Here is a 17114-nt window from a genome sequence, read left to right as displayed (position 1 = left end):
TTTGACTGTGGCAAGTGAAAGAAGGACTTTGGTGATTCTGAGTTTGACCATGTAAAATAAATGTCTGCAAACTAAAGACTGTCACTGGCAAACTATCTGCTTTATTGTACATGGTATGGTGTAAGTTAGTTCAGTGTAGTCAGTCAGTCATCAATCATATAGTTTCAGCAGAATGTGGATAAAGAAAAGAAACTTGTAAATCTTTTAACCTCAGGCAGCCTGGAAGATGAAAGTAACAAATCATGTCTTACTTTCTTATGCATGATCTGAATCACTGTTTCTATTTTGGGTGTTGCTGGATTTTGGTCCATGATTAAAGTATATTTTTGATCCACATTTCCCCTCCTACCTGTTCTAATAACCCAGTTCACAAGGCTGTTGAACCATCACAGACAACTGCCCACACTTAGACTCATCACGGTGCTGCAGCATGCAGGGCAAACGTTTTCATTTTTCTATAGGAGTTTCTGTTCACCTCAAACAACCGTGTCAGTTGCATAACAGCTGCATAACTACAGCAGCAGGTTGTTTTAGTGCGCTTAAGGGATTTCACAGCTGAACATACCGCACTGCTCATAATCCTTCAGGGCTGTGTATACTTTTGTTTGTTGTAATTCAGATAAATTAAATCATTTATGTCAAAGAGGCAACATGATGTGGCATGTCTACATGAAATGACCTCACTCACTTTTTTTAAACGACAACTAATTACTAAATAATACAGTATGTTACTTAATTACTTCTTGGAGAAAGTAATTTGCTACACTACCCGTTACATTACTTTCAGTTTACTTCATAAGATGCCACATAATTGCCAGTTAACAATATAAACCGTAGGCTGCAGTCCCACATGCTACACAAATCTCTATCCTAATGAGGGCACACATCCATTCTTTCTTTTAGTGTATGTATGAACACTGCAAAGCTGAAAACCAGTTCAACACAATTACAAAGTGATTGTCACTGTAATTCTACTATAGAAAGATGTACAGGTAGAAATGCAGGCCACAATGCTGCAAACCGAACTTACTGCCTTTGTGATTTGTTCAAGTTCGGGGTCAGGCTGCTGGGTTGAAGTCAACATAGACTCAGCTTTGTCATCACTCCGGGTTATTGGCTTGCTTTGTGTTAGCATGCTGTCTGTGTGGATATTTGGAGCCGATGCTCTTTCTCAGCATCTGCAATGTAATGTAGCTGTTTCTATTCTGGATGCAGCTTGCACTTTACCATCATGCGCCTGTTCCCCCTTTTTTGTCCTCCTCCATGCGCAGGAACCGAAATCAGCTCATAATAGCTCAAGTGCGCAGAAAATTACAGAAATTAGAGCCCTATTTTATACATGGCACTTGCAGTATCTGTAAGAACTGCTGCTGACAGTTGCATCCAACAATCACTTTCATCTTAAGCTTGTAATCAGTCCTCTGATCCCTTATTTGTAGCATCAGAAAGTTTTCCTGGATGCCCCCTAGGTAATTCCACTATAGGATCCAGTACACTGAAATGAATTTAGTTCAAACTCATTTATAAAGAAATAAATGAACAAAAAAATGAATAGTTTACACTTGAAAGTATAACAAGATAGTCACATTTTATCCAAAAAAAAATCTCTGAATTGACATTTTTTGGTAGAAGGAATCATTATATACTTGCTGGTTGTGGCGATTATTCCTTATCATGAAATCATAGGGTTTTTGAGCACTTGGCAACATATGTTTCTGCCTCATGAAGGCATTGCATAATGGCTCAGAATTTGACATCAATGAACTGCACAAATCATTAAAGCTAGCAAGATAATCACTAAACGTAAGGTGATAAACTACAAGCAGACCCATGCATAAATAAACTACTATTATATGCAGTTAACATCTCCCCAATACATATCCATTACAGTTCCTCCCCTCTTCATCTCTGCAAGCCACGCATTGGTCGTTGACAAGAAATGCATAAAAATCAGTGCAGGGAAAATATGCTGGGATGCAACTATGAAATACTGTTCAGTACTGGGAGTTTTACTTCATTCTAATAGGATTAGTAAGCATTTATTTCGCCTATTTGGCAAGAACATGAATGTATTTGATGCTCATTTATAAGGACAAGTGCTCCACTCAAGCTTTAAAACATATAGATCAATACATCACCAGTGGCCGATAATATGGACTTAATATGTAACTTTTTAATGCTGTTGATCCTGCCATAGCATTACTGACCATGGTTAATTACATAAAGTGACTAATAAGGGTAAATCCCTGGATTAATGCACTTGCCTAAATGTCCCCTCTAATCTCAACATCAAAACAAAGTACAGCTTTAATAAAAAAAGACAATATGTCAGTAGTTAATAGTTTCATGGTAACATTTCACTAATTGAAGAACAACAAATATCTACAAGACTAAATGAAGTGATGAGAAGTTGGAGATCACAAAACTCACTTTACATAACAATGTACATGCCTTTCTATGTAAGCAGACACACGGCTGATGAGTGCTCCTGCAGAGTGCTATAAATGTGTTAGTCAGTGTGATGGATTGAGGAGGGATTACTTAACTATTGTGTTGAAATTAGGGAGGTGATGTGATCGCTGAAAAACTTGCAGTAATTCCCAAAATAGAAATACGGCGAGTTTTTCAGTTGGGCACTTAAACAGTTGCTGTAAATATATTAGATGTTCACAAAAACGTGTTTGAAAACAAATTATAATTTGTTCTTAAAATTAATTTGTCATCAAACACACAGGAATAAAATGTGATTTGTTTTTTATATGATAGATGCATAGAACCACAACATCTAGTACTCGTCATTTGTTAAAATTTACATCTTCCATATTACTTAAACAAACAACGGTGCAGATAAAGTAATGTGTACCTGACAACACAGATCAGGATCCAGTGTACTGGAGAAGGGCAGAAGTTGCAGATGAGAGGCAATAATCATGGGTGGGTATACTTGTGTCCACTATTCAGTTTTTCACAGGTGAACATCAGGGGTACTTCCTTGCTTTTGTTTATTTTTATGCACCGGCCATCTTGGTATCTATCAGCAAGGTGCTGAATCATGCCCAATTTATAGACTCTTTGTGGCAGTGGCACTGAAACCTTGAGGGATATGGTTGGTAGGAAAGACCTGCTTGATTCAAACCTGAGTGGCTCTTTGGTTATTGGAACTCTGCTGCAGTTTTGCTACAGTGTTCCAACATAAAGATGTGTAGTATTGGTTATTATTTATAAGTGTAATATTGGGTATTAGACACATGATTGCAGGCTATTTGGTCCAGGTACAACCATAGAGTGTTTGGTTTGCATTAAAAGTCAGACTCAGTTCCCAATGGGAGTTCAGCTTCACCAGGGCTGCACTTTATCAGGATGTTGTTCACAAGTAAGGGGGGATGGAGAAGGAAATTTAATTTAAAGGACTGACGCCATGTCTGCCATGGTGCTTGTGCCATACAGCTTTATTGTAGTGTAAAGAGAGCTGTGAGTGAAAGCAAAGCTGTCAGTTCACCAAACAGTCTGCCTTCCCCATTTTATCTATGACCAAAAGCTGTGGGTAGTCAACAAAAGGATAAGCTCATGGATGCAAACTGCAGAAACAATCTCCTTTTGAAGGGTCTCTGCACTTACTAGATAGCTTACAGTAGCACCACTACACATTTACACATTGCAAGTACCCAGTTTTAGGTAGCCTTTGACCTGAATGCCTCCTAGGTAATGTGTTTTATGATTGTCAAAATGGGAGGAGGTTCAGAGGCCCCGTGGACTTGTAGAGATTATGGCTCTCGCCTGGTCTGGGAATGCTTTGGTCCCCCACAACCACTCTTCCACCACTCCAAGAAAAGCTGGAGGAGGTGGCTGGGTAAAAGCAGATCTGAGTGTCTCTTCTCACATTGAATATGAATGAGTGAATACATTGTGCTAATCAAAGTTCACTCAGTTTACCCAAATGTGAAAGTGTAAAGTTAGTAAATTGACTAACTTTGTGAGCTCCAGTCACACAGCACTAATGTGGCTAAACACAAAACACTGATTATTAAGCAACAAGATAAGTCAAATGCTACTCTTATTTCAAAAAGCTGATTCTTTTTATTTAGATAAACAGAACCAACTTTTTGGGATGTCCTTGCCTGGATGATTGAGCATGCATCACGATATTTCCATCAAACATTGAATGGCTGCAAATTTCCTCCAACTCAACGAGGGGAAAACTGAAGTCCTCATATGCGGACAGATTTTTTATCCCAGATAGTGAGAACCCTTGGTCCTCTTTCAGTGTATGTTAAATCCTCTATCAGGAATTTAGGTGTGACTTTTGACTCGACTCTCACATTGGATGGGCATGTGAAATCTCTGGTTCGGTCTTGTTTTTATCATTTAAGAAGTGTGGCTAAGTTAAGCCCTATTTTATCTCACCCTGAACTGGAGATTGCTATACATGCATTTATTTCCTCACACTTGGACTATTGTAACTCTTTGTTTATGTGTCTAAGCAAAGGTTCTCTGGATCATCTGCAGGCTGTGCAAAATGCTGCCGCTAGGCTGTTGACAAAATCCTCCAAGTATTCACATGTGACACCATTGCTATTTCAACTACACTGGCTTCCTGTTGAATTTAGAGTACGTGTTAAGATCCTGGTCTTGACATTCAGAGGCTTGCATGGACTGGCACCAGCCTACATCTCCGATCTGCTACAGCCCTATGTCCCTAGCAGGTCCCTGAGGTCATCTGATCAGGGCTTACTTGCTATAAAACAGACTAAGGGTGACAGAGCTTTTACCACTGTGGCCCCGAGACTCCGGAACTCTCTCCCTCATACATTAAGAACTGTGAACTCACCTTTTTAAAACTGTTTTTGGTTAATTTTTGCCTGTTTTATATTGTCTGTTTTACCTTTTTATTATTTGTTATCTTTTGTGCAGCACTTTTTGACTCTGTCTAGAAAGGTGATATATAAATAAAATTTTATTTATTTATTTATTATTTATTTATTCTTTTCTTTTTTTATTTGCAACTTTCATTTAACATTTTTTTGTTAACTGGATTAAATTATCTTCTGGAAACTGGATCACTTACACTGTGCCTTACACCAAATATAAGAAGAAACTTCCATTAGTTACATATTTTCATAGTTCATATGCATATATTAAATTTGGATGTGTGCATCTGTGTGCTGCTGATCATTCTGAGCTGACCTCAGTTCATTTTTCCCCCAGCAGAGTTTCTCCTTGGGAAAGCTAGGTCACAGAAAGAAATGGTGAAAATCAGGAATCTGGGCCTTGGTGCTATATATAACAATTAGATCAGGCAACTTGTAAAAGTAGATAATATGACAGTCTTGAGAAAATTGAATTATGTAGATAATGTAATGATATACTCATTCAGCGCTTATCTATTGGAGCTGGGCTACATGGGGAGAAACATGAGCAGCAAAGAGATTGGGACTGTGTATTTCTCCGGCACCAAAATTAGGCCTTGCAAGTGAAATAAAATGGTTACATGTGGCTTGATAAGCATTTAAAAGGTTCACTGAATGTTGATTATTTCTAGATTTTTATTTTTTTTTTATCCTTATTTCAGACATTTTCCAAAATGGATTAATGGCGTTTCCTGAAATTTAATCTGCTGATGTGTTATGAGTACATTATCAGGCCTGACATTATCAGCTGTACAGGGCTCCTGAGCAGTCTGGACACTTTAGAGTAGAGTAAACTGATCCTCTGCAGACATGATGTTGGTCTGTTTAAGTATCTTTAGTCTGGCCTTCTTGCTTGATGATAGGTTTGGAGAACAATTTTAGCAATTTTAGCTCCTCATAGAGTTGGCAAGGTGCTTTGATGATGGCTTGCTGAAAGACTGGCATGTTTAAAAATAAATAAATAAAAAGCTTACAGTCACATTTAAATTGTGACACATGATTCCAATGGCAAAAGACTTAAGTATGACTCACTAATCTCTGGTCATAATAGGTGAAGTGGGTGTGTGTATATGTGGCCTCGGGGAAGAGAAGAGAAACTAGAGATTGTTGAGCTGTTGGAGATGAAGGTTTCCCTCTAGTTTTCTCACTGACTTCTCATTTGCCAAAGCTCTCTGCAAAACAGCACTCTTACTTAAGTTGGATCTCCCTATTAGGTGTAGCTCTACTATGAGAGCCAGTTAGCCTGCACATCACACTGCTTATTGTCTCTTTGTGGAACACAAAGTTTGGACACTTCTTTATTCAGGTAAGATGAAAAATTTTCTTTTGGCTATGCCAGTGTAGATTTAAAACAGAATATTTATTTGAGATATAGGTAAAAATGTAACTTTTTTCAATGAGGATACTACCATGTTATTTATTTAGAAAACTTAAAATAAAAAATAAAAAAATGGAACTAATATAAGTTATCTTTGCAATCTTTTAAATTATCAGTGTTAAATTGTTTGTATTTGTGTGTTGTGGCTTTAATTTCAATATGACATGAAAACCATTGTGTTTGTGTGTGCATATCCATATGCATATAAGCAGTATTTCTCATACACTGAAAAAAGAACATGTTGGATTTACTTAATTCAATAGTGGACATTGGTTGCACACAGTTGTTTTGCTTTGGCAGAAACTTAAACAACTGAGATAAATCAACACAACTTATTCATATTCAATAAACCTGTGCATTTTGTGTTGATAAAACATGATTGAAACATGTTTAAATGAAATAAGTTGAGCTCTTGGAATATTTTAGTCCTTCACGGTTTTGTCACTTTATTCCAACACTATTCAATAACTTTTACCCCAATACTGCTCGGTCACTTAAATACTTAAATAATTAAATGTTGTCTTCATATTACATAATGTTCAACAAAGTCTAGAGTCTGGTTAACATAAAAACTGAATGGATTTACAACAACTTCCATCCTCCTATCTTTATCCGGGTTGCAGGGGGACTGGGGCAGCTCGTCAGTCTATCACAAAGAGACAAACAACTATTTGCACTCACACTTATGGGTAATTTGGAATCACCAATTAACTCTTATTTTAACTCTAATAACTGCATGACTTTTAACTGTGGGAGGAAACCAGAGTACTCAGAGGGACCCCACTGCAAACTAGCCAGATTGTGGTTTTGGACCCATGACTCTCTTGTTATGAGGCAACAGCACTAACCACCACGCCAACAACCTGTAAATCGAGGCTTAACAAAAGTAGGAAAGCTATGATTACAAGTCTTGATGTAGAATTTTCTGTACGTTTTTGTCCTTGACAGGTTAAACTTTCCTTATTTTCAGTGTACGTATAAGGGTTTCAAGGCATCACTCAAGTAAAACATAAAAAACCCAATAAAACACATGGAAGTATTGTGCAGATTTTATTACCAAATATTATTTAAAACTATCATTAAAACTACTACTAGTAACAGTTATTTATTTAGACTAAAATCACATGTTTAATCACTTTAGACTAAATTAATGGAATGAGCACTTGCAAAACGGAATCTCGGCAAACTATTGGGAAGCATGTACTTTATATTAATACAGTAAACACAAAATAAGTGTTTTTGAAATGCCAAAAAGTACCTTGCTTTGGGAAAAGAAAAATGCAAAAACTAATTGTTACATACTGAAACAACTAGTGCAACAAACTCAGTAAAACTCAGCAGTAAAATGAATGATTTCTATATTAAAAGACAAACATGAAGCGCTTGAAAACATTTCAGGAACTTTTTTATGAGCATTGTGTAGCTAATGGAATGTCTACACTACTACTACACCAATGTATATTGCAGCATTCCCACTGCTAATCATAAAAAAAAAACCCAGATACTAGAGTCATGTGAACAAAGGAGGTTTTTGTGTGTGTGTGTGTGTGTGTGTGTGTGTGTGTGTGTGGTGTTTTTTTTAATTTATTTATTTATTTACATTTGCTTAAATGAGGTTTTGTATGTACATATTCAGAAAGATTAACCCTCTCAGGCTCAAATTAAGTTTTTTGTTGCTAATGCACAACCAAGTCCTGCAGTGGTACTTCTGAGTAAAAAAACTCATAAAATATGTATGTGGATAATCAGGTTGTTAGTTTTTAACTGTTGCAAATCGGCAACGTCTGCCTTGACAGGGTTAACAGGGCATGCTCATTATTTTCCTTTCTGTGTATATTTAATCAGAATCCATTATAGTCTTTATAATTATCTGATCGTAGGGCTGAAACCAATTCTTTGTATTATCTACGAACCATAAATTTTATATTTTGATCTATGAAACTGTGTCAGAAAACTGCGACAAGGCGCATCATCCCCTAAGTGAAATGTCCAAAACAGATAACCATCTAGATTTTAATTTACAATAATGTAAATAGCCAAATACTTGCACAATATTTGTTGTAGTTGTTAAATGAACTATAAATGTGTGATTATTCCATCAATTTTATCTGTTTTGGTGTTGAATGTAGCCTTATGCAATGTTGAAAGGGGTTCAGAAACATCACTATGTCTGATTCAGTGGTTGGGCATTTTGATTTCCATCATTGTTACACAGACAATAGTTAAAAATATAGAGAATTAAAGTTGCCGAGCTTAAAACGGATTCCAGTTTTGACTGAGGGCTTTAATGACAGAAAGTTTTTCTAGGAAAGAAAATGTGAATCTGCAACACCTACTATACAATCCATTCAGGAAAGTCATCCTCACTGAGTTCATTGAAGTGGTATATATTGTTGAATCACTACATTGTATCTGTGGAGGAGAGGTGCTGTCTGCTGGCCATGACAGGGACAGACGGTGTTGGCATGGCCTGAAAGGAGCCATCCTCCTACCGCATGTGCCAAATGGTGTCAGTCTGCCACTGGCTTTCACAGCACGTTTCACACTGGAGGTTGTGGGTAAAGGACCAAGAATACATTAGGCAAAGCTGTTGAAGCATATGGCACATTTTGAAATGCACATGGTGCTTTGATTAATTAGAAATTAGGCAGTTTAATTGTTTTCTTCTTATTTTGATCACAATTCAATTTAATCTATTGTATCTTTTTTAAAAAGTGTTGTTTTCCTTTCATTATTATTAACCCCGGATTTTTTTTTTCTTGCTTCACTGCTTCATGTCGAGGTGCAATCAAGGGCACACAAACATCATGAGACGTTTCTGATCTTAGTGTTTCTCCCCAAACAGGAATTTGAACTGGTGACTGGTCTGTTTTTTAGACCTTCAAGCTACTTTGATGCTGTAATCGATACATAATGGTATAATGCTCCTTCCCCTCAAACCATCTTCTCCTCTTTCTTCCTTCCCACTCGCTCATGTTTGTATTCACTCAGTAAGTCATGTGGTTAGAAACTGTCTCTGAAGCAGACAGCCTGGAATGTGCAGCTGTTTTACAGTATTTAGTAAGATAAAAATCTCACTCGTTATCCATCATCCACAATGTAGCAAAGATCAATGTCTACACATAAACATTTGTATATTTTGATGTGCACAGAAAGGTTTAAAAATATGTTATTTTTTCAGTATATAACAGTAAGAAGGTCACTTAGAGCTATAGATTTTCCAGTGTCAACTGATTTGCTATTCTCTTATTGAGTAGGATTTTGAAAGAGTATTTTGTGGAAAATGTAATTTGGCTATGTTTGTACACACAAACAAAGAATTTGACTCTGGTTCATACAGGAATATAACTGAAATAAAACCAGTTGGAAACCAGTTAAGTTTAGTAGCCTGTAACAAAAAAAGGCATCAGAAATGAGTTTTTGCTCTCTGGTGCAGATTGATTCCAAAGTGCTGGCAGTCTGGTTGCATTTATTACTTAAATAGTAATTATTTGAAAACCTTAACTGTAGTTAGTCAAAGTAAGATCACAATTATCTAGAGACAGTTTGCCTTCAGCCACGTGACCTTGCAGTCAAAGCAGTCACACTCTTAATCTCTGGCCAACTAGTTGGTCACTCCAGCTACTTGCAATTGGTTGCTTACGGCAAAAACAATTCAGTCCAGTCACCGGGCAAAGACGTTGTGATCCTATGTACTATAGTGTGACTTAGCCCTTATGTTAATGTTTAAAGGTCTGCATCCATTAAATAAATGCTCACTGATTTTTCTGTTTCTAACACTTCTTTTCCCCACACAAAACCAACTCTGTCATTGTTTGGTGGCATTATTAAAATCTGCAGAATGTTTATCACAAACTGGCTAAAAGTAGGTGGCAAGGAGTCCACACAAGATGTTTAATTGAAGATAATTGAATAAACATAAACTAATCAAGCCACAGACATTAAAGAGGGTTAATGCAAGGTGAATTGGAAGTGAGACTGAACAGTTTATCTGAGCCAGCTTATTTAGCCTGTGAGGCCCAGATGAATGCATTAGCTGATGGCCCTGCCATATCAGCCATTTATCAGTAGAAGTGCTCACCCCATCCCACACCAACCCACACCCCCCACCTCTTAATAATCAAGATTCAACCTTGACACTGGAACTGAACTAATCAGAAATAAACCAAAATAACAGAAGGCAATATTGAAACATTTGAATATTTATTATTACACATAATACTGCTACAAACATGTACTACTATTGCTGCTGCTGTTGTGAAAATATATTTTTATCTTGTACTTGTTGTAACTGCTGTACTGTATTTGTCTTTCCTGAATTCTTTTCCAGATCTCAGAGCAGTGACTATCAACAACCATGAGCAGCGGAGTGAATATCAAAGTCATATCTCGGAGGCAGAGTGACGCAGGTGTCAGCTCCAGTCTGCCGTCACCTCGAAGCACAATGTCGGTCTCAAAGGCAGAGCCCAAAGAGCAATATAGTGGGCTCCCAAATCCCACAATGCAGTATCAGCACAGCGCAAAACGACGGCCTACATATTCTTCATTCTCTGGTTCTTCAGGAGCTGCAGAGTTGCTGAGAGGTGCCGCTTTAAAGAACAACCTGCTGCACCAAAAGACTAGCATGTATTCACATAGAAGCTCAGCAGCTGCAGGGCGAGCTGATGGAACCTGCTCAGCTTACAGCAGCCCTCAGATACCAAAGAGGGAAGTTCCACGCTCGAAAGACACATCAGACATCCGCAGCGACACGATAACCCAGAAAGCTTTGAGAGACCTTCAGTTAAGAAGAAACACTAACAAGAACTGGACCTTTGGAAAGTATCGTCAGAGGAGTGTGGACAATGCGCAAGAGGGTAACACTTTGCGACACCGCCCACCAAATCCTCAGGTAGGCTACGGAAGAGGACGTCTTCTTTATAGTAAAAATGCAAATGGAAATGAGATACCAGGAGTATCTTCAGCAGGAATAGAGAACTTCCAAAAAGAAGTGAGGAACATCTCCAACTATGAGCTGGAAGCTTCTGACAGGGAGCTTTTCAACAAATCAAAGTCTTCCCATCAAACATTCAACCTGCCACGCAGAGGGAGTGAGCCAGGAAAGGTCAACATGGCTGCTGTTGCTCCATTTAGATTCAGGTGAGGGCAGTGTTTCACCTTTTAAGATAGGAAGATATACAATAGATTGCAGTTTATTTCTAGGACACAGAGAAAATAATGCACACTCATAATGTCTCATACTTTTTTTATTATTCATGGTCTTATTAAAAGAAAGACACCCCCCCCCCCCCCCCCCCCCCCCCCGCTCCCTGGTGTCTGTTTATACATATAGCCTCACTCTCTTGAATGCAGTATTCAGTGGTCAGAAGTTATGTCTAAACAGACATGGATTTAAACCACCGTTTGTTTGGTTGACCCGTTTGTTTCTTTGTTCGTTTGTTTTTTGTAGGTTTAAGATTCACGAGGATACAGATACCTCCCTGGATGATCTCAGTGACTGCTCCTCTGACTCCATGGAGGTCTGTTGTGATGATCTAGGTGAGTCTTTTTGAAATCTTAATCTTTCTACTGGACACATCTGTTGTTATAAAGCAGTTGTTCTTAATGTGGGATCTTGCACCTCTAAGGAGTTACCAAATAACTTTGGAGGGTCATAGACTTTGGAATTTCTGTGATCTTTGCTGTTGTCATATGAAATGTTTAATTATTCTCATTCATATGAGTAAATAAATATACGAAAAATCAACAACTCTTTTGTGGAAGTGGCATCAAATTTAAGGTAAAACTCATTAATCTTTTATCTGGTATTCCATTTCTCTCTTATGGTTTATTCTTTGCTCTTTGATATTCAGTTAAGGCAAACAAATCACCTCCAAATACATGAAACACTCACATGTGCTTTTAAATGGGTGCCAATATAAACCCAGTAAAATTGATGCTTAATGATAAAAAGGGTTAATTCAGGATGCTAAAAATTATGATGGATTTCCATCAGTCTTTGACTTTAAATCAATTCACTCTTCTTCTTTTCACTCTTTAAGTCTTTTCTAGTATTGTTATCCCCAAAGGACCTACTTAATTCATTACAAAAATGAACTTTTTTTCACTTAAAACTGAAAGGGTCAGGCAGTTTATGCAAAAAAAGAAGGAAAACAAGAAAAAACCCCTGTTTTTCCATTTGTATTATATGCATCGTGTAACACTCAAGTTTTTATATGGCTGACTGTTGACACTGAACTCAGTTCAGCTTGACAGTTGTTCTCACCAAACTGCCGCCAACTCGCAACAAAATCTTTATACTGCTTGTACCACCTGTTATGTTCATCAGGATTTCCTGAAGCACTTCACTTTTTCTTTGTGTGCATGTGGGAAAACAGATTGCTGGCAGAGAGTACTTCTCTCAAATCGCACACCACTGTTAATGCAGCACTGTTTATCAATGTTTTTGACATCTCTGATGTGCCATTACAATCAAATTTCCATTTTTTTGCATCACTGCTGTGTAAAACATAAAAAGTTGAGTTATTTTTGCCTCAGCCCTGTTCCTCACACATCCTGTTGCTTGGACACTGTAATACAAACATGACGTGTGAACATAAACAGGCACAGTGTCTTAAAATGTTTTGTATGGTCACTATTTCATTGTTTTAAGGGATACACTTTTCCAAATGAAGATTGAAGCAGTTACCAGCATGGCAGATCTGTTAAATCAAATTAGAGAGACTATTTTATTAAAGCTCTACTGTAAGTAAGTAATATTAATTAAGAGAAATAAACAGACATCACAGAACAAAATTATTATTTAAACCCGCATGTTGTAAAACTGTTACACAGAAGCTTCTATATTTTATATTTTAATATTAAACATTGTTTTTAACCATTGTTGGAGATGGACCAACTTCTTTTAGAACTGTCACAATGATTAACAGTAATAAACTGGTCAAAAATGAAAAACCACTAATCTTTTCAGACAACAACACACAAACAACTAAAACTCAAAGTGTGAGCAACAGAGTGTGGAGCATTTAAAACGTGGACCCCACCATGATGTAATCGATTGTATCTGAACTCTTGAATTCTTGATTGTAATATTGTGGTTATTTAGTTTTGACCCAGTGTCAATGATGTTTAGAAAAGAGTATGAAGAGCATCAGCAAATTTAACTTGTTTGGGCAGTAAGTGGCATACATACACTATAGTGTTGAATCGCATGGCTGCAGATACCAGTTTATTTGTGTATCTTACATGCATGGAGTCTCTGTCTGTCTGTGAACTCCTACACAATCAAAAGCTGAACATCAAAACTTGGCACTTCGGTACATTTTAGACCCCTAAAGGTTCTTATTTTTATCAAATATGTTATCATGTTGCCTAGCAACCACTTATCAAAAGACTGAGGTGACCTATTTGTAATGTTTAGGCATTTATAATAACTTATAAAGGCATCATACTTAATTTCATAACAGCAACTAATTTATATCTGCAAAATATTTGAATTCTGCATGAAATAGCATGATGTCATCATGTTGCCTAGCAACCACATATTAATGGGCTAAGATGGCGGCATTTATGAACCTGTAACACTTTATAAAGGCATTGCTTAATTTCAATTTCATGACAGTAATGTCTAATTTTTAGATCCACTAAATGATATTATGGTCTTATTTTTAGTAGATATTGTGACCATTATGTTGCTCAGCAACCGCCTACCAATGGACTAAAAGAGCCAATTTTTAGCATCTTTGCACCTGTAACAGCTTATGAAAGCATCATATCATTTTTCCTTTTTTGTCTGGGTGTGGCCTTATTTTCAGCATGTTAAAATCCCATCATTTATAGCCAAAAAACATGAATATTATAGTGTGCTATATAGGACATATAATGAGCCCATCGCATTGCAGCCAACTAGCAATGAACCAAAATTATATTTATATAGTATATCAGGACATGGGCTTGGACATGTATGAGTATTACTGGCATGAGTTGAATACAGAAATCAATAACTACAACTGGACTAGATTTAGTCTTGGTTGGGCAACTAGCTAACAGCAAGTGATATTGACTCAAATGAACAGACAGTGATGCCCTCTTTAATGATTGAGTTAGCAAAATTCATCCCAGTAAAACTGAATTTACAGGGATGCATTCAAGTATTTTGAATTAGTTATGTTGTTTATTTCTGGATCACCCAAATCACACAGACTTTGAAAATGGCCTCACATGAATGCCACGGGCTATTTGAAAACCCTTTAACTGACTTCTTAATTATCTTAATCACTTTGAGGGTTGAGAGCCTTCAGCCAGCCTCCTCTGGGAGAGACCAGACCAGCAACTGAGTGGTCCTCTGCCGAGGGTGGACAGATGCATGACTGAGAGACTGAGTGGTTTGATGGGAGGATCAGCTTTCACCTCCTGTCTGGGAGTTTCTCTTCTCCCCAGTGGAAAGACTTAGGGAACGCTTAAATTCATAGAGATGTGTCTTTGTAACCTGTCATATGTCTTCAGCTACATAGCTGGAAGATGAAGTACATGTGTAATACTGATGGTTCCATTCGGCAGAAATAACTGTTCAGTTAGAAAAGTTTCCGGATAGGAAGACTCACTACTTTACAAACAGCAAGTAGTAGACAAGACCATTTAACCTTTGCTATTGTGTCTTGCAGCTTGAGCTCATCAGTAGACTTTCATTCAGGAAAAAAATCATAATGTGAGAAGCCCTTAAGGCTTCTCACATTCCAGCTAACACAATGATTCCATTACATCTGTATTTAGAGACTCTTGCATCGCATTAGTTACCATATGACTTCAACACAATTTTTACATGTGCTTTTAATTCTATGCTTCGACCTACAGCTCTCTGCAAAAGGTACACTTGCACACATTATGTCAAGTCACATGGCAAAGAGGCTGTTCAAATCATCTTGGACAGATGGTTTCTAATGACTTTGGCTGTATGGTTGTTGTTTGATTGCTTGGATATGATTCTTGACAATATTTTGTGATCAATACGTTTCAATATCAATATCAATTTCAGTATAATATATGTTATCCCACCTATTTGTTTACATATGAAGCGGGAAAGCAGTTGTTGTTTAGATCATTTGCAACATTGATTTTTTTTCACAAATCAGACATGTTGTGTTCTTTTTAGGCACACACATTTGTGTTTCATTAACTGGAAATGGCATTGGCACGAGTAAGTGGAATATGTAGTAAATCACTAGTTGATGGAGTGATGGGTGCTGCTTAAAAAATTTCAATATATTCTCCAAACTCAGCATGGCACAAACCATTACAAATAAACACTTTCAGAATGCAATAGGCCTTTTTCACATTCTGTCTGAAAGCCCAGTAATGTCCATGTGACTCTTTGTGGTTTTCCCCTTCATGCACATGTGTTGGTCTGCCTGATGTTCCTCAGTGCATTGCATCATAGCAGCTGAGCACCCCAAAAATGATTACACGTGCTGAAAAAGGGAAATGCACCACAGACACCTGTGTAGCTGTCCTGCCATAGAAGTATACTTAGGTCACTTTTGCAAAACTCCTCACACAGTGAGCACAACAGAAGTCTATGTGGGCTAAACTGAGGATCAGTTATCATTGTTTTGGCACAAAATGCATTCAATGACTACATCTCTCAAATTTCATGAATTATCTTCTCACTCAGACACAACAACTGCCAAAAATCTTTGTACGTACAGGACATTTTGCATGTGCTTACATACTGTTTTCAAAACTGTTAAACTTATGGCCAAAACAATAACACAATGCAAAAACTAAAAAGACAGCAAAATCCAACAACAATATTTTATTGAAACATATTTTAAATCTAAAAATGCAGTTTAACCAGCCACAGCTGATTCTCATTGTAGATGAACATCTACACAGGTGTTACTCCTTCAATTTTTCAACTCCTTCAATTCTGGCAGCCAGAAGATTATTTCCTAGGTGTATTGCCCTAGATGACATAAGATGTGATGTGGATGAGAACCTGTGGCCAAATGGAGAAGACCGAGTAGATTAGCATTACTATTGTATGTGTATCAGTGGATGGTGTGTATACAAATTCTTGTATCTTGGGATTACTTAGTGCAAAAAAATAAAAATACATAAACAAATATTAACGAATTCTGCATGATGTCTGATTCATTCCAGTAACATATATTGAAATTATAAACAGAGATGTGTCCTTGTTTTACACAAGAAAACACTGTGTAATGCTACATGTTGTTAGTGTTTTTTAGGTCATTGTTTTGTGGGTGACAAAGTGTGTTTGTCGGCTGTCAACCTTTGCTAGTGTTCTGGAAGAATGAGTTTATTTGAGACCTGAATAAAGTGTTTTGGTAGTTGTAGTGCATTTTGAATGTGAAATGACCTGCTTTGCCAAGCTGAAGGTCAGTTAGGAGAATTGTGTGAAGAGTTTTGCAAAAGTGACCTAAGTATTGTGAAATGTGTCCTAGCGGCTGTAAAAAAACTGTAACTTCCAGTAATCGGACTTATTCATGTTTGTAATTCTGGTATTAATTCAACGTTTATCCTAGCTACCACCAAGGAAATCTATAACAAAACTATTAATTAAAAACAATGAAATCTGTACATTACAACCAGTGTTTGGTATCTGTACATTTTATCTTTGTTATGAATTGTTATGGCAAATGTCTCTGCAATCTACCTGCACAAGCATTTTTTTTATTTTTTATTCCTATTTATTCTATTTATCCCCTTTGTATATTTTATTTATATTTGTCTCTGTATTTATATGTGTGTGTGTGTGTGTATATATATATATATATATATATATATATATATAGCAATTCTGTAACTGT

At 37.0% G+C, this 17114-nt stretch overlaps 1 protein-coding gene across 3 annotated transcripts in view; it reads left to right on the top strand.

Moving 5' to 3' along the window:
- The first annotated feature begins 10623 nt into the window (after window positions 1–10623).
- Window positions 10624–17114, top strand: part of nav1b (neuron navigator 1b) — a 52082-nt gene continuing 45591 nt past the window's right edge. For all 3 annotated transcript variants that reach the window (XM_085457484.1, XM_085457483.1, XM_085457481.1), the window contains exons 1-2: window positions 10624–11424; window positions 11735–11823. In XM_085457484.1, the coding sequence (XP_085313610.1) occupies window positions 10643–11424; window positions 11735–11823 (871 nt within the window). In that variant the 5' untranslated portion in view covers window positions 10624–10642. The remainder of the gene's footprint in view (window positions 11425–11734; window positions 11824–17114) is intronic.

Source organism: Copadichromis virginalis, linkage group LG5, assembly GCF_057382275.1.
Source record: "Copadichromis virginalis isolate Kocher_CV1m ecotype Utaka linkage group LG5, C_Virginalis_male_GT1.1, whole genome shotgun sequence".
NCBI classification, from domain to species: Eukaryota; Metazoa; Chordata; class Actinopteri; order Cichliformes; family Cichlidae; genus Copadichromis; species Copadichromis virginalis.
The sequence above is the reverse complement of the archived record's forward strand: the minus strand, read 5'-3'. Positions and strand labels throughout refer to the sequence as shown.